Below are 25246 nucleotides of genomic sequence, written 5' to 3'. Positions count from 1 at the left end.
AGCAATTTGGGGTTCAGTGTCTTGCCCAAGGACACTTCGACATGTAGACAGGAGGAGCCGGGATTCAAACCACCGACCCATGGATCATTGGACGACCTGCTCTACTTCCTGAGCCACAGTCGTAGAACATGATATTCTTTGTGTCTTGATCTTGTGTTGACCTGATGTTTCTCGTGAACTAATGTTAATTTATTCTTCATGTTTACTGGTTTATTTTAGAAATCAATGCAAGAGACTGTTTTCTCACGCACTCAAGTGCTGTGGGCCATCCCATGCTGTTATGCAGTTCACTTGTGCCTATTTCATACCCACATCTTAAGACCATTCTATCTGCCTTGTTTAGTGTGATCTGCAGTGTTCTCATATCAGTCTGAGCTGTGTTGCCCCATACTGCACACACAGCAATAGTTTACGTGACTATAAATCAGACTACGGGATATTAACTTCAAAGTCTCTTCAGTTAGAAGCCCTGCAATTCGAGAGATATCTGTGGTATGAGCTGTCCATGATACATTTTTTGTATTTTAATTCCTAGTAGTTTGACTTCTGTGACCTCATTTATCTGTACCCCTCCATAAGATAAGTTCCATGGCCCTAACCTATTCCTTTTTCTGTTGGTGCATATGACCATATTCTTAGTTTTATCAGTGTTCAGTACTAATTTAGTGTCTACCCATTTAACAACACGTTTAAAATCATTTGCTTACTTTGAAGAGCCAAATATCCGTAACCGAATGTTACAATGACAAACTGCTGTCTTACTCAAGTAAAAGTAGGAAGGATTTCTAGGAAGGCTACACTGAGTACTTTTAGGTTGGCTCACTTGGCTGTTTATTGAAAATCAGCATGCCCCCTGTGACGTCATGTAGCAGCCACACTGGGCACCCCTCTCTTCACACAAGTGTGATTTTTGTTTCTTCCCCACTTCTGCTCTCACTTGTCTGTAGCTTCCTTCTCTGCTCACCAGTGTCTGTGGCTTCCTCCTGTGTCTGTGGCTTCCTCCTCTGCTCAGCAGTGTCTGTGGCTTCCTCCTCTGTGTCTGTGGCTTCCTCCTCTGCTCAGCAGTGTCTGTGGCTTGAACTGGCTTCCTCCTCTGCTCACCAGTGTCTGTGGCTTCCTCCTCTGTGTCTGTGGCTTCCTCCTCTGCTCACCAGTGTCTGTGGCTTCCTCCTCTGCTCAGCAGTGGCAGCAGGGCTTAATTATCTCGCTCAGTGTTCAGGCTGTTTTTGTTAAGATCGGCACAATCAATTCTTATGTTTTTCTGTAGGCCTACTGTATCAAAAAAGTAAAGTATAATTTATACTATACTGTAGCTGTACCGTATAATTATATAACATAGTTCTACAAGCAAGCACAGCAGTGCATATGGTTTCAGAGTGACTTCCCTGAAACAATATACTTACAAGGTCCTATATAAATTAAATGTGAAAGAATAACAGCAATTAATTGATGTGAAAAATAAGAAATGTACTTTTACTCAGTGTACTTAGTTAATGTAAAAGCAAGTACTTTTTTACTCTTACCTAAGTAACATTTTGACTGAGCTACTTTTACTTGTAGTGGAGTAAATCTGAACAGGTTGTATTTGTAGGCTACTCTTACTCAAGTAAGGGGGGAGATTGCGGACACACAAACACACGCGCAGGCATGCGCACACACACACACACACACCATTTGCTGCTTTCTTTCATTTTAGGGATTTTAGCTGTTTTGTACAGGGGGGCGGGGGCATTCAAGCATGGTGCTAAATATGTATTTGTTTTACAAAATATTATGGAGATTTTTTTTATTTACTATAGCCCTAATAAACCCCAGGAAATTACATCTGGCCACAAATAAATCACAGGATCTACTGAATGTCTTCTGCCCTCACCACACATTGTGTGGCTATGCAGCGAGCTAAACATATTTCCATAAAAAGTCAGTCAGAGAGGAGTGGATCTTAATTGACCAATCTTTTATATAGAAGATCTTTTTGTAAAACTGTGACAAAAGACAGAAAAAAAGAGCATGTGTAAATGTCCCATAAAATTACACAATTCACATAATCACAGAAATTAATGTACATCAATAAAATAATATTTGTTATCACTGTATGCGGTAAATATCTTTTACACTGTAACAATGTAACCAACAATAATACACCGGAAAGGATCAACAGGTAAGTAAAACAGTTGAGTATAAAACAAACAAAAACACAGAACTCCAAATACACCACTCTTTCAATGAAACTTAACATTTACAAATGCATTCGGTAAAGTACTTACAATCTTTGGCTCTTTAAGCACAAACAAAAGCCTGACTGTCAAATGAAGCTGGCTTCTCATACTGAGCTGAATTCACACTGAGTGAGCCTAAACTCCCTGCACAGCAGCACTGCAGCAGATTATGCCTTGATTGCTAACACTCAATAGGCAGCACCTGGGGTAATTAACAGGAAGAACTCTGTGCAGAAAAGAAGAAACAAAATACATTGGCCTGCCCATAGAGGGTGCTAGGCCAGAACACTCCCCGCATGGCATCTATAAGATGTCAATACAAAAAACATAGAAATGAAGACAACAACTCAAGGTAAGTATAGTGTGACTGTCTAACTGTTTTCTCCTCTGGGTAGTGTCTTTGGAAACCAGGAGAATGACCTCTGACACAGGTCTTAGAAACTGTTAGTAGACAAGTGCTGTCTTGGAGAGTGGAAAGAGAGGGGGGCCACCCAACTGTTGGAGTCATCCTTAGTGAATCCCTGGTCCATAACAAATACGGGGAAGCAGCTTTTTGCTTCTACGGGCCGTCGGCATGGAACAAGCTCCCACTGTACCTTCGTCAGGCAGCCTCTGTAGACATTTTTAAAGCTCAGCTCAAGACCCACTTCTACAACACTGCTTTTAATTGATCTTTTATTTTTTATCTTTTGTTACTCATGTCCTCACTGTATTGCATTACTGCTTGTTTTTTAATGTCGTTGCCTTGCTTTTCTTTTATTCTACATTGTTCTGTAAAGCACTTTGAGCTGCATTTCATGTCATGAAAGGTGCTATACAAATAAAGTTTTATTATTATTATTATTATTATAATGTGGAGGGAGATCTCATCTTTGACTGAGAGTTTGTTTATTGTCCTCGATGGTGTGATTGAAAACATGCTTGCAAAGACCATCTTGGGCTGGCTTCCCCAGAGGTTGTGTAAGGTGTTCACCTGTGAACCTCTCTCTGACGTGGATGCTACTTTCACAAGGCTTGAAGAAGCTGGTGCGACCATTCTCCAGGATATTGGTCTTGAAAGTGTTCACAGAAGGTTTGTGGGCTCCACTGAGGCACACGTCTCCAATAATTACCCATCCTAAATCGAGGCGTTGGGCATATGGCGCATTGTGTGGGCTTGCTCCCCGCCATGCCCATTTTCTGAAGTGACGGGATCGTTCTCCTCCCAGGGAGGCGGACCATCATGGAGAGCAGAGATGTGACGATCACTGTTGCACTCCGAACAGCGGATGGTGGTCTTGCAGTCAATTGCTCTGTGGTTCATTGCAGCATTTGTAGCAAATAGAATGCTCTTTGAGAAAACTTTTCCTCTCATCCAAAGTTTTCATTCTGAACCCCCTACATTTGCCAAGGGAGTGAGGTTTCTTATGAATGGGACACTGCCTGCCCGGATCCATATAAGTTGTATTGCTGTCTGGGTAGTTGGGAGCTCCAACCTCAGTCTTATTGGCAGAGATAGGAAACCTGGCTTTCCACGGCTGGGCTTGCGGCTTCTCAGCTTTGGGAGGTGCGGTGCAGGAGCCTTGAAGGGTAAAGCTGGGATCTGTCCTCATGTCTGCATGATCGTTGACAAAGTCAACAAAATAAGAAAAAGGTGGATAGTGAACAAGATGCTCTCTCTTTTAGCTAGTCCCTTGAGTAACCCACCTCTCTTGGAGGTTTGGTGGGAGTTTCTCCACAATAGCATTGATACCTCTCGGTGAATCGAGGAAACCAAGACCTGATAGATAACCTTCATTCTTTGCTGCTGCCATCTCAAGGAGGAGATCTGCAAGCTCTTGAAGATGTTGGTTGTCCTTGTTAGAGATTTGTGGTGAGTTCTCCAGTCGTTTGAATAATGAAGCCTCAACAACTTCTGGAGAACCGTATTTTTTATCCAAACGTCGCCATAACATGTCAAGACCAGCTGCTGGATCGTTGACATGGACTGCTCTGATCCTCGTGGCATGCTGAAGTGACTCCCCGCCAAGCCACTTGGTAAGTAAGTCTAGCTCCTCACTAGGTTTGAGATTCAAGCCTTCCATTGCATTACAGAAGGTGGATCTCCATGGCATGTAATTCTCTGGTTGATTGTCAAAAACCTTGATCCCTGTAGTGAGAAGATCTCGTCGAGCAAGAAAGGCAGCAAGGTCAGAGACATCTGTAGATCTGAGAGTAGGTCTTTCTCTTACCGTATGTGGGGTACTTGGTGTATTGCCAACGTAAGGTGAGTAGAGACTAGACTTGATGTTTGTATGATGCGGTGTTGAGCTGGATTGTTGTACACCGTGAGGGCGAAATGACATAGACTTTGCGTTTGAGGTGGTCTGCGTGGCATGAGGGGGGGTTGTGGTAGGTTGATACTTGGTGTGAGGGGCGGCTGAGGTAGAGGGATGCATGATGTGAGGGGCGGCTGAGGTAGACTGGTGTATGGCTTGAGAGCCATGATACTGTTGGGGCATGTGAGAAGAGACAGGTTGCAAGATGTGGTGGCTGGCACCTGACGTGACTGTCAATTGTGGCTGCAAAGTACTCACAATCTACCGTTTGTCATCCTCCTGCTGGGTGGCTGAGGTGGCCTGGTGTATGGCTTGAGAGCCATGAGAAACCTGCCGTTTGTCATCCTCCTGCTGGGTGGCTGAGGTGGTCTGGTGTATGGCTTGAGAGCCATGAGAAACCTGCCGTTTGTCATCCTCCTGCTGGGTGGCTGAGGTGGCCTGGTGTATGGCTTGAGAGCCATGATAAATCTGCAGTTTGTCACCCTCCTGCCGGGGGTTGAAGTGTGTCTTGACGTAATCATCAGTGCGTTGTCTTGACACCGAGCGTGACAAAGGGGGACTGGTGATGGACGCCACCTCACTTTTAAAACTGCCCTCTTCTGCAAAAGCTTCCAGCACCTCTGCAGCAGCTAAAGCAGCTTTAGCTTCGCCCTCCTTGTCCAAAGCATTTAGTGTTGCATCAATGCGTGTCCTCTCAACCTCCAACTCTATTTTCCGTTTGGCATATTCAGCTATCGTGCATGCAGCTTCTGCCTTTGCCCGTGCTTCTGCTGCAACTTGGCTTGCATGTGACTTAGAAGTATGATGTGAGCTGGCTGCTGTGTTACTTGCATGTGACTTGCAAGTGTGATGTGAGGCTGCTCCACTGCTTGCATGTGCCTTACGGGAATGATGTGTAGATGATGCCTTGCTTGAATGTCTCTTACTGGAATGAAGTGACGATTTTGATGAATGTCCACACTCGGACCTGACCTCCAAGTTGGATACTCCGCTGACATCTGGAACGTCTGACATCTTGCTCGTGCTGTATGGCTAAGATTTTTTACTCTTCTGCCCTCACCACACATTGTGTGGCTATGCAGCGAGCTAAACATATTTCCATAAAAAGTCAGTCAGAGAGGAGTGGATCTTGCTTGACCAATCTTTTATATAGAAGATCTTTTTGTAAAACTGTGACAAAAGACAGAAAAAAAGCATGTGTAAATGTCCCAGAAAATTACACAATTCACATAATCACAGAAATTAATGTACATCAATAAAATAATATTTGTTATCACTGTATGCGGTAAATATCTTTTACACTGTAACAATGTAACCAACAATAATACACCGGAAAGGATCAACAGGTAAGTAAAACAGTTGAGTATAAAACAAACAAAAACACAGAACTCCAAATACACCACTCTTTCAATGAAACTTAACATTTACAAATGTTTTCGGTAAAGTACTTACAATCTTTGGCTCTTTAAGCACAAACAAAAGCCTGACTGTCAAATGAAGCTGGCTTCTCATACTGAGCTGAATTCACACTGAGTGAGCCTAAACTCCCTGCACAGCAGCACTGCAGCAGATTATGCCTTGATTGCTAACACTCAGTAGGTAGTGAACCACTCCATACTGGTTAACAAGCTTAAAGCTATTGGTTTTGATAGCACATCAGTGAGCTGGATGCAATCCTACCTGGAGGGGAGAGAACAGATGGTGGAGGTGAACGGAACACTGTCCCCTCCCCTCCCAGTGAGCTGTGGCGTCCCACAAGGAAGCATACTAGGGCCTTTACTGTTCCTAATTTATGTTAACGACATGACTTCAGCTTGTGACTGCAACTTGTTCCTGTTCGCAGATGACTCAGCACTGCTGGTCTCGGACAGGAACAAACTGCAGGTTGAAAAGACCCTCAGCTCTGAACTCGGTAGAATCTGCACCTGGCTCGCTGATAACAAACTATCCTTACACCTGGGAAAAACTGAATCCATCCTCTTCGGATCAAATAGTAAACTCAGCAAGGCAGATGGCTTCTTGGTTAGAGTGGGTGACAATATTATCACACGAAAAGATGAAATTACCTACCTAGGTTCCATCCTGGAGGCCAATCTTTCCGGTGATAAAATGGCCACCAACGTAATCAAAAAAGTCAATCAAAGAACAAGATTCCTTTACAGGATCTCCTCACTGGTCAGCAAAAACACCTTGAAGACCTTAACAGGAGCCCTCGTACAAGGTTTCTTTGACTATGCATCCACCTCTTGGTACCACAGCACCTCAAAGGCCCTTAAAACAAGGCTCCAGACCTCCCAAAACAAACTGGTCAGGCTCCTACTTGGCCTCACCCCCCGAACCCACCTCACCCCTGCCCACTTTGACAGGCTGGGATGGCTTAGGGTCGACGACAGAGTACAGCATCTTGCAATGGGTCTGGTCCACAAGATTCGATACACCACCAAGATACCCATGTACCTGTCTAAATACTTCCTTAATGTAAACGAAGTCCACACCCACAACACCAGAGGGAGTGCAACAAACCATGTACAACCCAGATTCGGCACAAACAAGGGACTAAATTATTTTCGCTCCTATGCCACCAAAATGTGGAACGCCCTACCAACAGTCATTAAGACATGTGAATCCCTTGACTCCTTCAAAACCGCTCTCAAAGGGCACCTACGGATGGCTGCAATTCGAAACTGGCCTCTGTAAAATCTGAATCCCCCCCACCCCCCCATTTTCCCTCACTGTATATTGTATCTTTTCCCTTTTTTGCTTCCCATATGATGAATTCCTGTTCTGTACTTTAGCTACATACAAATGTCTATTTGTATGTCTCTAAATGTCTGTATGTCTTTAAATGTTTTGATGAATTGAACAATGTGGACCCTGTTGTAAACAAGTGTAATGCTTAATTGGGTCGTCCACTCACAGTTGACAGTCTTTGTATTGAGTTTGTGCTTAAAATGTACTGTAAATTCTACAAACTGTTAATAAATATTTCAATCAATTCAATCAATCAAGCACCTGGGGTAATTAACAGGAAGAACTCTGTGCAGAAAAGAAGAAACAAAATACATTGGCCTGCCCATAGAGGGTGCTAAAACACTGAGGCCAGAACAGAATGTGAAGGTAGCCTACTGGGGGGAAGCCACACTGTGTGTCATAGGCTCAATGTCAGTTTGACACATTCAGTAGATCTCGTGATGTTTTGTGGCCAGATGAAATTTCCATGGGTTTATTAGGACTATAGTAAATAATTAAAAAATAAATCGCTATAAAATGTTGTAAAAAAATACATATTTAGCCCCATGCTCGAATGCCCCCGCCGCCCTGTCAAAAACAGCTAAAATCCCTAAAACGAAAGAAAGCAGCAAATGAAAAAAAGAAAAGAACACTCATCTTTTAGTTTCTCTAATAACAACCTAAAACATGAACCTTGGTTGAAAAAAACAAAAGTTGTCCTTTAACTCAGATTTGGGCAAGCAGCACTTTGTTGCCGTGGCAATGAATCAATTAGCCAATCACAGTGCGCACGAGAACGACAGTCCCTCTCGACTATGGGACCTAAACTCTACCGTTCCTTCAGTGGTAAAAGTGTCGGGGTTTTTGGTTGCCGAGAGAGAGAGAGAGAGAGAGAGAGAGAGGGAGGAGGAGGAGGAGGGGGGGGGGGGGGGGGGGGAGGGGGCTGGAGGATCACATCAAAGGCTTGTTGTGTGGTTTGTGTTCTCTTGGATGTATGAGCTCCGTCTGGCTGCATTCATTCTGTCCGGGACGCGCTCTGCTCCGCTCGGGTCTGTCTGGATACCATACCGCTGGATATCTATCTGTTCTGGATTATTAACTTCACCCGATGCTTTTATATTCCAACTCGATGCATAGAAATGGGTAAACTGCATTCCAAACATGGTAAGCTTTCTCAATTAGCTATTATTATTTCCCCCCTTGTGTCTTGTGCAGTGTGGGATAGCCTACAGCGGCAATAGTTTCGAGTAACGTTTATTTATGTTTTGTTCTCTTTCTCTGACTCCCCTTTCCTCACAAAAAGCTGCGATTTGTAAACCGAGGGAGAGTCCAGAAGGTAAGCACCAAGCATTTATAACACATTATACTCACTCAGACACTTCGGCAACAGCTTTTTAGTTTGTAATTCTCGTTGAAGATGAGGCTGCATGACTGGAGGACGGAGATTTGGTCGCCCGCGCACGCACGCACGCACAATGTAATTTGGTTAGTAACCAGTTACAATAAATAGTAGTAGTTTATAATAATTTCTTTCTTTCTCCTTTCAAGGCGACAGTTTTGTAGTCAATGCCTGCTTGGCGAGGAAAGGAATGGACGATTGGCTGGTGAAACAGAAATACTATTGCACTCACAAGAATCACTGCGGCTCCACAGCTCGGGTAAGAAGCGCGATTATTCCTGCTTTTGGCTCGCAAACCACTCGTTGCTTTTTATTTGATGGGAGTTGGCCTACATATATGTTCCTAAATCAGGATTGGTTCATTTTTCTGTTAAGGCGTACATTGTAGGCTTTTATGTCTGCCGTGTAGCCCACATTGAGTGCATCTATTAACATACGTTGATGATCGCAACTTTGTGCCGTGCAGCAAGCAGAGCTATATGGCTAGAACTTAAGACATCAAGCAATGAACTTTGCACTTTATGTAATGGCTCGTAATGGTTTTACATCTTGAGTTGTTTATAGCCTGACCTGCACGTAACGTTGTGTTTTCTACGGCTGTAGTAGTAGGCTACAGGAGTACAGTCCGTTTATTGTAGAGGTCACGCTCAGGTGCTGCTGATCATTGTAAAAGTTGAGAAAGTTCTCCACAACTCCATGTGGGGACTGTGGACAGATTGCTCCATTTATCAGAAATATCATGAGTTGTAACCTCCAGCCTATATTGGTTGTTCCATGGCAAAAAACAACAACAACCTGATTGCATGTCTGAAGAAATGTTTTGTGTGTGTGTGTGTGTGTGTGTACATACATTTCAATTTCTTTATTTGAGTCCACATTTATAAAATACATTATCAAGGGCACAAATATTTTTCAATTGCTTCTGATATCCCACACACTCGTCTCCGACTCTCAGTGCTTGAATCCAAACAAGCCCTGTACACTACAGAATATAGGCAACACATGAAATGGTAAATGGTGCATTTATATAGAGCCTTTATCCAAGGCGCTTTACATAGATTGTGCATTACATTCACACACCGATTGCGGTGGAAGCCATGCAAGGTACCAAACAGCACATCGGGAGCAATTTGGGGTTCAGTGTCTTGCCCAAGGACACTTCGACATGTAGACAGGAGGAGCCGGGATTCGAACTGCTGACCCATGGATCATTGGACGACCTGCTACACACACACACACACACACACACACACACACACACACACACACACACACACACACACACACACACACACACACACACACACACACACACACACACACACACACACACACACACACACACACACACACTTAATTCCATTTGTGTTTTAGGCAGTTGTGAGACCTTAAGTGTAAAGTCAAGTGGTAGCCGGTCTGCTCCTATGCATTCATGCATGCCTGCCACTTAAAGTGCACTCTTGAACCAGACTCAAAAGATCAAGACCTCACTGTCTGTTGAGCTGAATGCACTAAATAATTAAACCGACATACCCAAAGTGTTTTCTTTAAAATAAATACTTTTGGGCATTTCTTGGTAGATGTGTCATCATGTGACTCAAAAAGTTTACAAATGGAATGAACCAAATGGACCTGTACACGGGTCGACCTGGTTATGGGGGTCCGTGGCCTAATTTTAATGCATACCAAACAGGGGGTCCTTGACGGGCTTCCAGGGGGTCCCCATTTAAATGACTGATAGTTTAGAAACCAAATGGATCATTGCAGGACTATAACTCGGACAGTGTACAAATGGTTGGTTCCGTTTTCTATTAGAGTTACAGGGGTGACTTAATCCTAATGCATACCAAAACAGGGGGTGCTTGAAATTAAAACGTTTGAGAGCCACTGCCAGAAATGCAGATATTAGTTGTTTGTTTCTCATAAACAGATGAAGACCCGCGTCATGTGACAAGCCCATGGTGGTGACAAGGGCACATTGTAATGGCTGAAAAAGAGAAATGTTGGAGGTCCATGGTCGTTTTTGTATTTTGGCATCGCAGTAAACACACAGTGCCGTTGTTGTCAAGTGAGGAAATCCTTTGGAATTGCTTCAGAGGAGCCTTAAGCCTCTTTGGTTAGCGATGCTTTCCCTCAAAGGAGGCATGTTTGAGGACTGAGAAGCACCATCAAAAAAGGAGGAGGGAAAAAAAAGAAATCCTCCAGGATGCTCAATTCCTCCACCCACACCAACAAGCAAGGCACTGTGAACAAGAAAAGTATCATTTTTTTCACTATGGCAACACAGAAACTGCTGTCGATTTATTCTAAACACAAAGCCAGCCAGACACATCATCACAAGACAAGAATACCTTGGCTATTTTCAAGAAACCAGATTATCAGAATTATGCCACAAAATGTGTAAACAGTCTTTTTTGGAAAGATTTGATTATTTATGTGCTTAAGGCAGGAACAGTCACATCTACACAATTCCTTGGAAACATTTTATTTTCTCTCTTTCCTTTGGCAGAGACGTTTGCATACTGGTACTGGTAATGACTAAAGTCAGAGAAGAGTCTCTAGAAGGCAATTAGATCTCCTGACCAAAGTCCAAGTTGTATCTAAAGTTTGATCTATCACTCTGGAAGCTGTTTTTTTATGGTGACTTTTAACCTGAATTTCCCCCCCCAAAAAGGGTTGCTGGCATGTTTGTTTAGTGATGAGAAATGCATGGTGGGAGATGGGAGGCAGTTATTACATGTAGTTACTTTGCAGATTTAGATTATTACAAAACCACATACATTAACCACATAAAGCCCTATTGTGTTCTATAAAAAAGGCTAAAATACAAACTCACAACACGCTGCGTTGCATAGTGATGCGACAATGCAGTAATCTTTTAAATAATTTGAACCCATTCTGGGCAGGAAACCCTTTTGGTGTTCCAACCCTTCTGGATGGGAACCCCTAAATGTTTGATGCTGCTATATAAAATAATATTTGAAGTTTTTCAGGAAACTTTAGAAGATTTAGAAGCTTTTTTAGAATCGGCCTCAGTCCAAAATGGGTTAAAAAAAGAAAACATAGTATATTTTGATGCCGATACTTTTGTACTTTTACTGGAGTAAAATTCTGAATTCAGGGAATGTTCCACGTTTCGAGCTTGTGGATCTGCAACTTTTGCTACTTTTGTGTGACGCTTGTAGTATGATCATTGATTAAGTAAGGCGTTAATTTGGGAAAAAACTATAATATCCCACTTCGTGCAAGCTACCAAGCATGGATTGTTGTGTACAAGTGTGTGTGTGTGTGTGTGTGTGTGTGTTTGGGGGGAGGGGGGGTGGGGCAAACACATGTGGTGTGGAAGTGGTGCTAAGCCTGACATGGGCCCGAGGCTACAACAGACATCTTCATCTTGTAACAGGATCCCATCATGGAGAAGGCCAAATGTGTGCTCAGGGCTCTTGTTGGCGTTATGACAATCCATCTGAAATCATGTGACTGCCCCCCCCCCCCCCCCCCATCGGCCACCGATCGGTAATCAGACGATATTCACTCCAAATGACTCGATCGGTGATCGGTGATCTCGAGAAACTGTCTTATATCATATAAGTGGTATAAAAGTCAATCAGATATAGGGGCTCCATCTTGCGGCAGGGACCCTTTTTCCTTAATTTGTGGATTTAGTATTGTGTAAGAGGCGTTCCCCAGTCTTGTGCCACCACCTAAATCCTTAAAACAACTCCACTACCTATTACATTGTGCATAGGTGTGGTTTGGGCGTTACACAACTTAAACCAATCAGTGTGCCAGGTGCCATTGCCTTTAAGAGATCTATTATCCATAATCCATTATGCCCTGGATCATGCCTTATGGAAGAGCAACACGTGCTGCCTTGGAATACATTTATATTAGATACAGATACAGTTGTTTTGTGTGTCCAGTATCTGACTATCTGCCATCCACTCCGCGACCAACACAGCCAAGTTGTGCTGCTCTATCTATAGTCATGTGTTCAAGCCGGATCTGTCCGATATTTCATATTCCATCCTAATTGGCTAACATTGGCTTTCAAAGTTGGCAGGATTGGCCCGTTTTGAACATAAAGCCTCAAATGCCACCCCTTTCACATTGGCCTGTTATAGTGCCACCAACAGGTGGATTTTTGCAAAACACATTTTTGGAACAAAATGCCTCAAATCATGAACGCAGCGTGCAATTTACGTGAAATCTTTCAAACTTTCCTTCTAGGCTGAGGAATATATCCCAACCTTTTCACATTGGCCTGTTATAGCGCCATTTTTGCAAAACACATTTTTGGTATCAAGTGAAAACGGAAGTTCAGGAAATCAGACTTGCGCTGAACTATGGGGATATTTCATATTTCATCCTAATTGCACCTTAGCTTGGCTATTGGCTTTCAAAGTTGGCAGGATTGTCCCGTCGATATTTCAGCACCCCTATATAGCAACTGAATGGCTGGGCAATGGAAATTAAGAGTTTACATAGTACATGCATAAACTTTCCTTAGCGGTTATATCTGGTTTCAGTATTTTTTTATGGTGTATTTTCTCTTATTACGGTTATTGTAGCGGTTAATTTGTATTGGGGAGTGGGGCGGGGGTCGCGAGACATGGTCCCCAGCCAAAAACTTTGAGAACCCCTGCCGTAGGGGACAAATTGGAACCCCCCCCCCCCTAGTTTAGACAGTTTACACTGTCTCTAACATGTCGATTGACAATCCCCTTTGGACTTTGAAAGCTGCCAAATCCATTGTTTCACCTATTTAACTACTTAAAAAGCCTACATACCCCCAGGGCTCTGTACTAGGCCTGTATGTATTTCCTGCTTCACGGGGTCACTGGAAATGATAATAGACAACCTAGATGTTCACAACATCTGACACTGTGAACTATTTTCGCAGACTGTTTCCCTCAGAATATAGACACTAGACTAGGGTTTAAAAAAAGAGAAAAAAGGCAATAAGGAGAAACAAACATCTTTGTTTTCATTCCTGAATACGTTCTTTTTTTCTCCTGACGACAGCCGATAGTGTTTTCCTTTCCCAGATGGTGTGAAGTGAGACTTGGCTCAGAGTGACGAGCCCTTGCCGAAAGAGTTGAATGTTTTCAGACAGTTTAGCTTTAGCCTTTAGTTTTAATTGTATTTTTCTAAATAATTGAAGCCTGTGTGTGCCTAATGGCCTCTGTAGCTCAGAGAGAACATGAATAAAAGAAGAAGAAAGCTGTCTGTGAAATCAGTATTGATTTGGATGTTTTCCCTTTTGTTTAGTTTTTAGTTTTTACCGTTAACAAAGCCATCTGAAGTAGTTAATGTTTCATGTAAAAGTTTGGCTAAATCTTTTTTTTTCTTTATCTTTTGCTTTTTCCTTTGGCAGCTATTTACATTAGCCTAGAAGGTCCTGGGTAGAGATGTACCATTTTCTCCTTCCCGATACTGATTCCGATCTTGCATTGCCACATGTCTGACAGCCTGACATCTCACAGTGGATGTCTTCTACCACCTCAAGCTGAGGTGGGACCCTCAGGCTTCCTTGAGTGGGGTTCCAAATGCTGACCAAATCTGTAACTCTGAGCTTGTACAGATGGAACCAAATGGACTCCTACGGTTCGATGTGGTTCCATTTGTACACTCAGAGTTATGGGGGAGACCGGGAGAACCACTGATCTAGGATTAAAAATAATCAATATATAATAATAATCAATGCACGAGGAGTCCAAGCCGCTTCTTTTCACCTGACGGGGGAGTTTCCCCGGTTGGACGTAGCGCGTACACAGTTACTTTCCATCACTGCTGAGATAGTTATTTGGAGCCCTTGTTCCTCTAGCCACCCCAGCACCCCAGCTGGATTGGCATCCATGGGAATGTAGGTCGGGTGTCAGTAACAGTGGGGAAGTCGGAGGCCTGAAATTCCTTTGATTTCACTCCTTCCCAAATGTTGTTCCTGAAACTGGGGTTGATATTCTTCTGCTATGGACAGGTGGCTCTCAGTATTGGAGATCTGTGGCACGGTGCATGGTGGTGTCCACACAAGTAGAGTACAGTATACAGTACATACTGTATCAGTAAAGCACCTTAAAGTGGCCAGAAAAGGTGTGGGCTGAAGCCAATTTTGCCTACCTCAAAGTGTTGACGTTTTGCACTCCCCTATACTTCCTATCCCGTTTTATCGCTGCTCTCTCTCTCTCTCCAGCCTTCCTCTGCTCTCCATCTGTTTCTTGCGTTTACCCCGTGGCCTTGCTGCTTGTGACTGATGAAATGAGACTTTGCATCTGAAGTGTGGGCGGTGCCGTAGTGGCGCGCAGCAGGCAGGCAGGGAGGCGCGTGTAGCTCCGCCTCCTCCAGCATGAGGCCCCCCTACCCATTGTGCCCACCCCCCACCCTCCCAACCGCCACATGTATATAGCCTACAGCAGTGGTTCTCAAACCTGTTCATGTCAAGGACCCCCAAATCGACATCTATTAGTCTGTGGACCCCCATTTGAAAATATATGCCAGGGACCCCGATAAGAGAGGATTTATACGGCTCTGGCAGTGATTTTTGAACCATTTGCATTTCAATGACCCCCAGTTTGACGTGCATTAGGCTACGGACCTCCCATTCTATCTCTGGGACCCCAACTTATGTTGTAAAATCACTGTTAATTTAATTCTGAGAGTGTACAAGTGGAACCAAATGGACCCTAATGGGACATTTGGACACTCTTGAGTTTCAGGCCCATAGGGGTCCATTTGGTTCATAACTATCTCTAATTTAGCTATAGGGAACCCCTGGAACTCCCTCAAGTATCCCTAGTGGTCCCCGGACCCCACTTTGAGAACCAAAGGCCTACAGTACAGAGTCTACAGACGTGAAAATACACACACACACACACCCCCCCCCCCCCCAAAGGATGTGCATTTATTTTTTAATTTATTAATCACAGTGGAATTTTTGCCCCCAACGCTCTTGTTTCACAGCAGGTTGCCGGGTGTCTGATTTAAATTTAATTTATTTATAACTACCTTTTTTCTAGAAACTAGAATGTTTTTTGGAAGTATAATCCTCATAGATGCTTTTTTCTCCTTTTTTTTCTTCGTTTTGCACATTTCCCCAGCCTTCATATAGTGTGATAAAAGACACAACACCCCCTGCCCCACTTTTCCCCCTTTACTACCCCGTCTTCTTGAAGTTGCACATTACTTTATCCTTGTCATTCCTACACAGAAAACAAACAAAAAACAGGACCCTTGTTGTCTCTGGGTACAGCTGAAAGCACCTTTCAAATACTGTCAGTCGGCCCCCCTTTCCCACCGGCTGGGCCCTGCATGGCGTGCATGCTCGCTCGCTGCATGTCGCAAAAAAAGGAAAAGAAAAAAGAAAAGCCCCCTACCCCACCCCCACACCAGTGTTGCCAGATTTTGCAAGAGAAATAAGCAACCTGGTCTGTGACAACAAGCCCAAAAGAAGCAACTTAAACCTATGTACACATCGGCTATTTTAAAATAGATTTCTTTCGGCTATTTTCCTTTTTCTTTTTGTATTTAGACGATTTTTGAAACATTCTAACACCACAAATCTGGCACCGTTAACAAAGCATTATCAGATGAGGGTTAGGGGATAAATACATATTAATGTGGGGATTCTTGACATGAAAATGTTTGAGAACCACTGATTTAAACAAAAAAAGTTGGAAGTTAGCCCAAATAACTACACTTTAGAAAAACACGACCCCAACTACCAATATTTACAAGCGACTTTACAGAAAAACAAGCCCAAAGTTGCTGATAATAAGCAGACAGGGCAACATTGCCCCACGCCCTGGCGTTCCCACCAGGGCTCTCTCTCTCGCCCCTCTGCAAGGGGAGGCCCCCACCCACCTCCCCTGGGACAGCAGGGCCCGGCCGGCCTGTTGTCGTGGCTCTTTGAAGAGGCTGGGAGTAAAGGTTTTGGAGGCTGGTGCTCTCCAAAGAAAAGACAAGCCATGGCCTTTGGGTTAGAGGAGGTTGGGGGGGGGGGGGGGGTGCAGCACCTGGCTAAAAGACACATTTATACTCTGTAGTACAACAGTGTTACTGCTTGCTGAAACAAACAGATTTAAGTGCTTGTATACAGTTCCAGTGGGCACCTAGACCTTGTGGGCACCTCAACATTAAATTGGCTTTTTCCTTTTCAAAATGTAAAACAGATTTGGACAATGGTGGGAAATGCACGGTACATCATTATCAGACCTGCCCTTCAACCTTGACTGGCTGTCACACTTGCACACTTTAATTCGTAGTAATACTCACACCTGTAATACAAAAATAGAGTATATAGCTATAAAAATAACAAATGGTGCACAGTGTTATCAGGGGCCCATTGTTCCAGTTAACGTCGATCTGTTCTTGCGATCATACAGTATACACATTAAAGAAGAAGGGCTCACACACACAAGAAGGGCACACACACGCGCGTGCGTGCGTGCGTGCGTGCGTGCGTGTGTGTGTGTGTGTGTGTGTGTGTGTGTGTGTGTGTGTGTGTGTGCATGTGCATACACGTGCGCGTGCATGCTTTGTTTTTCCCATGAGAAGATGGGAGGAGGAAGTCTGGGGTTGACATCGACGTAGCTGAAGGGGGCTTTTCAGTGTCGGGGGTGGGGTGTGGGGGGGGTATGTGGGGAGTGGCATTGATGTCACCTCTGGGATTGCGTGTCACATAAATGACTCTTCCCCCCACCATGTGACAATGTGAGGCAGCGGCTGTGAGGTTCGTCTGTTGTGGGAGAATGCTGTATGCCTTCCGGGAAGCTTTCTTCCTGTGAAAGACACAGATGATGCTACAGAGGGTGGTAAAGGTTGAAACATATAGGCCAGATATATGATCCACTTCTTCCCATCATTTTCCAGAACCTTGTGTCGTCGCGCTAGAAGCCCACAGCGCATCAGCTCTCTAAAACTCATTATTTTCCTCCACTAAGAAATGTACACCTTGATGTTATGGTCCCTTGATAAAAAATAATATATATATATTAAGTGAACTTCATTAAATAGTCTGAACTAAAAAAGAGTATTTAGATTTTGTCAACCAAGGCATTTAATTGCTCATTATCCTTTAAAAAAATCAACTTCAACAGGGATTTTGAAACACATTTCATTAAACCAAACTTCACTGGGAAATAAAAAGTATTATAAAAAATATAAAATATAAAACGTATTTACTTAATGACCTACTTTTAATCATCAATGAATTTATGTTGAAGCTTCAGGCATGGCAAAACTACCATGACTGCATGGGGTATGCCAGATATGGGAGCAGCCTATGTGTGTGTGTGCGTGTGTGTGTGTGTGTGACTGTGTGTGTGTGTCATCTTTGTCGGGTGATCTCATGTCCAAGACAGTTACTTTTCAGGATTCAATTTCAAGTGGCAAATACAGCAGATCTACAAGCGCGAAATGCATCACTTCGTGTCACGTTTTGAGCTTGCAGATCTGCTGCTTTTGATGCTTTTTGTGTGACATTGTAGTATGATCGAGTAGGGCGTTCATTTATGAAAAAAAACACCAAAAGTTAGAATATTGAGATAAGAGGTTTCTGCCCGACAGCAAAGTTATGTACAGTATAGTGTGCGTGTGAGTGCGCGCATACATGAGTGTGCTTAGTTAGGGTGCTGTTGCAGTATGTCTGGAACGGGCTGTCCGGATGCACTCTGGAGATCAAAGGCGTCTGAATGTGCTCTGAATCCCGGAGGATTAGCAGCTGAGATTTGCGCTTTGTTTTCCCAAATATCTCCCTCCTCCTCCTCCTCACTGAGGAGAGGAGTGACCCATGCACAGACAGACAGACAGACAGACAGACAGTCGCTGATCATTTCAAAGCATTCCCTTATGTTCTCTCTCTCTCTCTCTCTCTCTCTCTCTGTATATCTCTTCTCTCCCTCACTCGAGGGTTTGTTCTGTACTGAAGATACTCTTACAGTATGCCATTTGTTTTGAAAATATAATTCAAAGGGTTGAATTCTGAGGAGGAGTGTTATTCCCTTTTCCTTTTTTGGCAAAAGGGGTTAAAATCAGAAAGTGTGAAGTGGCTCACACGGCTGACGGGCACGCACACACGCACGCATTATAAATACTTCCACAGCCAAGCTCAGAGACATTGAAACCCATGCTGCTGACGGAGAAGATTTACCACTCAGCTGAGCCTTGAAGTGGTGGCATATCATATAACATTATAGAATTTTGGAAATTTTATTTATGTTTCGTGGCATTTCTGAGTTATTTGAACAGTGGGGGGGGGACGGGACGGGACGGGACTCCAATGATAATGATGATGATTAACCTCTTAAATCCAATAAGTCTTAGTGAAACACACCTGAGTTACAACTGTACTTGGATCACTTTTTCTTCCCTTTTTTCGTTGCAACATGAGCGAATGTTTCCCCCAGAATAGCGATGCAGGGGTTGACAGTTATTCTGTAAATATGTAAATCCGTTTGCTCCTCCTCCCCCATGTCTTTGGGTACTTAGAAAAGCACTATAAATTTGAGATATTATTATTATGAAATATGACGACGTAATAGCTTTGTATGGAGGGGAACCAAAAAGAACGTAGAAAGAATCCTTTGGATTATACATCTCCCAGAGCAGAGTGGGAACGTGTGGTGAGAGAGAGTAGAAACAGTTGTGGTACGGGCCAGTGACCGAGGACCATGAGATTATGGTCTCTGTCGGGTGGAAACCTCATATGTCCAATTCATCGTGTTACTTTTCAGGATTCAAATTAAAAAGTTTTGCGGCGCGTTTCGAGCTTGCAGATCTGCTACTTTTGATGCTTTTGTGCAAGACGCTGTACATTACATGCTACAGCGACTGTAGTATGAGTTAATTTAAAATGTGGAAAGTTATAGAATACGGAGGTTTCTGCCGCCGACAGCGACGATATGGAAGAGAGGCCGTGGGATTGTGAGAGAGAGAGAGAGAGAGAGAGAGAGAGACTTGATCGCCCGTGGTGGCGCTTGGCTCCGCTGCTAGCTCTCCAATGGGAGCCGAGCCGCATGCCCGTTTTAATCAGCCCACTTAAAAGGCTCCGCTCAAGTGGGTGTTTAAGTGTTTAAGTCCTGAATAATTTTCTCCTGTTTGTTTATCAGGTCCCCCTGCGGCCTGCGCTCCGGCCGGCCTGCTCAGCGAGCAGCTGAATAGTACAACTCGAGCAGCAAGTCTTAATATGTAGGATGAGATCAACATCTGCATAAAATTGCTCTTGTGACGGCACATACGCGCGTACAGTTTTAGACACGCACACGTGACCACAGACACGCATAGCCTACGTGTGCACGCACGCACGCACGCACGTAATCCAGGCATGTGCAGCAGCACTTGGTATCGGTTTATCATGCCTGACAGCCACAGCTATCTCCTGCTGCTGCTCTATTTGTTTTCCTAAGCAGAGGAAGTGGACACACACACACACACACACACACACACACACACACAGTGCGTCCAGGCTTCCATGACGAGTGTTGCCACTTCTCTTTCTTATTCTACTCTGCCATAGTGCTGCCAGATTCTCAGGTTTTACGAAAACAAGCCCAAAAGAAGCGACTTTGCATGATCTCGCTTGCTCGCACGCACGCACGCACTAGAGATCAGCGGATGAGATCACCCGAATCCGCGTGTGCATAATTATAATCCGCCCGTTATCCGACCACAATTATTAATTAATCCAATTTATGAATCCGCACCACATGTAATCCACTGTGCAGGGAAGCGTATACAGTTTAGCAAATCTACAAGCTCACAATGGGTCGCTGTGACGCGTTGTGAGCTTGTAGATCGGCTATTTATAGTACTTGTACAAACAATGTCACTCACCACTCTCTCGACAGTTCACCAGAGTTACGTAATGGTTGTATATATCCATTTCCATGGTAACACGCCGTCCACGTTCTCACATTGCAACGTATTTTCATACAGCATATCCAGCGGTCATCGGCAGGGTAAAGAACTTAATCACTCCCAGTCCCACACTCTCCCTTCTGTTTTACTTAGTTTTAAGTTTATCTCAGACTCACTAGCTGCCTGTTAGCAACTTTAGCGTAGCTGCCTGTATAGGAGACCACTGACTGTGGTGTGAGGACCCAACTTCATAGGCGGCTAATTTGTGCCAGATCATGGAAAATGATGTAATTAAAATACTACTAACGCCGATTCATACTCCTATTTTACAGCTGTTTCGGCACTGTAGTGCCGAAATGATTTTGGCTCAACAGAAATTTTCTGTAGCACCGAAGAGCCGACTTTAGGACAATGCACATTGTGAGCTTGTAGATATGAAACATTGTAAAAACACAATTCTTGCATGGGGGTCCCTAGCACAAAACATATTTTCAGATGTGTGTATGTGGACAAATATAAATGTACAGGCCTTTGGCATGAAACTGTTTGAGAACCACTGGTTTAAACAACAATAGCCGAGCCCAACCCAACTACCAATATTTTAAAGAATACTACACAGAAGGGAAAAAAGAAACGCGGACAATAAGGGGACATGGCAACACCGTTTGGAAGCCTCTCTGGCCGGTTCTCGTCAGGCCACCTGAGGTAGAGCGAGGGGAACAGTGGAAGTGGGTTTGGGTAAACAAAGCAGGGAGAGCTTTGTGCCGCCTCCCACCTACTTTACACAGAGGTTCCACGGCTCTTCCCGTGGCGCCGGGAGGCCGGGGGGGTGGGCGGGGGGCTGAAGCCGGTCTGGATTGTCTGTTAAAGGGTGGGATGTTTTCGGTGGAGGGGAAAGCCAAACAGAGGTGATGGCCTTTCCTCCCTCCCTCCCTCCCTCTCTCTCCTGTTTATCCTCAGCTTGGAGTCCCGGACTCCAAAGAAAGAGGAGCTCACCACACCACACCACCCCGCCAGGCTTTCAGTGGAGCAGGGGCCCGCCGTGCAGCGTTTGGCCCCTGAGGGCCGTTTGAACTGACAGTTAACCCCTCCAGCCATTAGTCATGTTGTCGGAGCACGCGCAGTTACCTCTAAGGTGAAGAGTGCTTCACCAGACACACAGCTGAGACAGGTCCTTCTGAAATGTGACTGGAACCACAGGCATAGAATTACAGTACAGAAGAGTAACATCATAATGAAGACTAGGGGTGGGCAAAAACAAGCGATTAATTCAAATAGTGATTTTTAATGCCACAATATTTAAAATCTGATGATTCATTGTTTATATTGTTTATAATTGTTTTTAAATGTTCTAATATAAAAAAGGACAAAGTAACTAAGAAAAAAATACGATAGTGATATTGAATCGCAACAATTGTTGACTTGCAGTATTGCAATATAATTGGGCCTGTTGAGAACTCTAGTTTTTGCCGGCTGCACTAATAACTTTAGGGCAGGCCCATCTAGAGTTTGAAATTTGAATGGACAGGTTTAAGTCAAAAGGGAGACATCAAAGAGGAAGGATGGATGGATCAACATATGGATTGTCAGAACAGGTTCTGACATATCCATATATGGATATCTAAGGGTTTGAGGTTTGAGGTCAGATGTAGAGTTGCTGGCCAATATTGTTGACATCAGGGATCTCCATATATGGGCTTAACTGCGACAGCAGGTCGCATTTACTATGACATCAGGGTATCCACATCTCCATCCCTCATGATGTCAGATGATGTCACGAGACATGGGCACCATATATGGGGGCTTGGGGTGACCAACCATGAACCAACCAACACACTGATGGGAAATCTGATGGGAAATACGACCTGCGGCCGCATTTACTAAATATGCAGATATGTACATACACACCCGGCATGTATACAAATGTGCCACACGCAACTAAGTATAACTTCAGCGACCCCCCCCCCCCCGAACGAACATGCATGGTCCACCTGGTTGCCATAGCAACGTGACATACAGTATATGACATGGAACGCATGTTTGTAATGAAAAAGGGGAATACTTATCCTGTGTGCCTTTCCCCAGCACCCCATTCTCAGCCGTCGGTCTCTTTTTGTTTAATTTTTATTTTTTTTACATCTCCATAGCCTTTGTATTTCCGCTCCGCAACCTTTGGAGAAGAAAGACATGAGTTTGCCTGGAGCGCTTGGAAGTGGAACAAACTTGCTGTGCCGATTCATATTTGATGCTTCAAAGACCGATCCGATGATCAAGCCACCATACATTCTTTATGGGGCTTTGAAGCCAGCGAAAAGTGATGTGCTCATTGACTACATCCTTGGGCTTGGGATTATGTGAAGAGAACAGGAATTTGTCTTGGTTCTTTTGCCTGTTTTAAATCTTGTTTCCTGGATTTTAATTTTAGCGGGCAATTTTTGCATGAACTGTGTGTGTGTGTGTGTGTGCGCGTATGTACATATGTGCGTGCGTGCGTGCTGCTTTATGCCTCTGTACTTGTATTTGTAGAGGAATGTGTTAGCTGTGTATACAGAATGTCTGTGTATTGGTAGAGACATATTTGCCAGTGGTTCTCAAGCTTTTCAGACCGTGACCCCACAAAATAATCAAATTTTAACTGGGGACCCGCCAAAATAATCATATTTGAACTGGGGACCCTCCACCCTGATAAGCACTTGAACTTAGGACCCCCCACCCTGATAAGCACTTGATCTGGCGACCCTCCACCTGGGGACCCCCCACCTGGGGGTTCCAACCCACAGGTTGAGAACCTATACATCTGGGTCTGGGGGTTCCAACCCACAGGTTGATAACCTATACATCTGGGTCTGGGGGTTCCAACCCACAGGTTGAGAACCTATACCATAAGTTCATTAGAGCAAAGCAGTGACACAGGCCACTAATTCCACTCCAGCTATGAATAGAAACCGTGCCGTTGCCTGGTACCAACGCGCTCGTATACAGTAGTTGAAGTGTCTATTTCTGCAGAGAGTATGTTTACTCGCTAAGTTGAAAAGTTGTCTATAATTACAGAGGATTTTAAAGTCTGCAGTTAAAAGGTCAGATGGCGAGGGATGTTTAGAGGTGGTGGCTTGTGGCGGGCAGGATGTCTGCTCTGTGGCATGCAGGACGTATGCATGTGTGTGTGTGTGTGTGTGGGCTCACATGAGGAGCAGGCCACCTTGGTGTTGAGGTCAGTCGGGTTCCCATCTTTAAAAGAAGTTATGGTCGGTCACCTCACACACAAGTCTGAGCGGAACCTAACCGCCACCTACCGCAGCGCTTCCCAAACATACGACACTATCCCGACACCCACTTTTGGGTCACGGACCCGCATTTTTATGGGTCAAATGTAACTTTTCTTCACAAAAAAAAGGAAAACATTCATCCCAAGTATACTGTATGAGTATTCAGGATTTATTTCCTTTGCCAGTCTGCAGTCCACACATAGGCGGCGGGTGCGTTTTACCTTTAGGTAGGCTACAGAATTGCGTTGGGGGGGGGGGACTGTCGTGGCCGAGCGAAGCGAGTCCGCCGCCGCAGATTTATTTATTTATTTATTTCCCAAATGGTCTAAAAATGAGTTATTTAGCATACTTTTACCGATTAATTAGCCTATACACAGACAACGACTGATCAGCCTATTTTGGACGATATGGGTCTTTTCTCGAGTCAGTGTGTAGTCTCACTAGTCAGTGTAGATTACCAGACAGCAGCCACTCCGCTGAACGTGTCAGTGTTGCTGCAGTGGTGTGAACTGTGAACCGTGCGGGACTGGTGGTGCTGAGTTCCGACTCACAGGAGTCACAGCTTCTTCTTCTGAATTACTTTATCTTTGCCTTGAAAAATACATTTTGCGTTTTGCTGTTTCCCAAAACAAACCAGTGCGCGCTACTGTTTGCTACAAAGTGACTGGAAGGACGAGGTTTACACTACAGACATACCAATAGTAGTCAATCATAATATGCTGATTAGGCCAGTTCCTACCCGATCAGCGATCACCAGGGAGCAGCGAAAGCGCACACACACACACACACACACACACACACACACACACACACACACACACACACACACACACACACACACACACACACACACACACACACACACACACACACACACACACACACACACACACACACACACACACACACACACACACACACACACACAAAATACCCAGCATAATTTTTGGGAAGGCTAAGCCTTCCCTAGCCTTACACACCCGCCGCCTATGAGTCCACACCACTTTGTAGTTAAGCAGTACTTCTTTGATTATTATTATTCTTTGTCACCACAGAGCACCTGTCTATAGAGGCATTGATCCCTGCATTGCTTATTTTTCTCTCGTTATACAATTATACAGTGTTAGAAGTAGATTACAATGCATCCTAAGTATGTTTATAATCCATTAAAGACGTAGAACGCTTAGCAAGTGTAAAGTTTTTCATAGTTTTATCAATTTCATAATATAGCGTATAGTTTGTTGGGAAACACTGCTTTATACGGTTGAGCAGAATGACTGCAGAAGTGACATGATGATGATGATGCAGTCAACCATGGTGACAGGTTGAAGAGCCTGCCACTTTCTCACTGCTCTCCAGGTTACAGGCTTAAGTCAAACCCTGTTTGTCCTACGCTCTGCAGCACTTGAGACTTGTGTCTGAAGCCACCCAGACCACTGAAGCCACCCAGACCACTATACACACTGTCTCGCCGCTAAGGAG

At 44.2% G+C, this 25246-nt stretch overlaps 1 protein-coding gene across 2 annotated transcripts in view; it reads left to right on the top strand.

Moving 5' to 3' along the window:
• The first annotated feature begins 8252 nt into the window (after positions 1-8252).
• The window catches only part of nkd1 (NKD inhibitor of WNT signaling pathway 1), a 53810-nt gene continuing 36816 nt past the window's right edge, over positions 8253-25246 (top strand). The window contains exons 1-3 of one of the 2 annotated variants that reach the window (XM_083759725.1): positions 8253-8410; positions 8550-8582; positions 8795-8904. In XM_083759725.1, the coding sequence (XP_083615851.1) occupies positions 8386-8410; positions 8550-8582; positions 8795-8904 (168 nt within the window). In that variant the 5' untranslated portion in view covers positions 8253-8385. The remainder of the gene's footprint in view (positions 8411-8549; positions 8583-8794; positions 8905-25246) is intronic. The other variant, XM_083759726.1, reaches the window with a different exon arrangement.

Source organism: Protomyctophum parallelum (genome assembly GCF_964188405.1).
Source record: "Protomyctophum parallelum genome assembly, chromosome: 2".
Taxonomy (NCBI): domain Eukaryota; kingdom Metazoa; phylum Chordata; class Actinopteri; order Myctophiformes; family Myctophidae; genus Protomyctophum; species Protomyctophum parallelum.
This window is presented reverse-complemented; position numbering and strand designations above follow the sequence as displayed.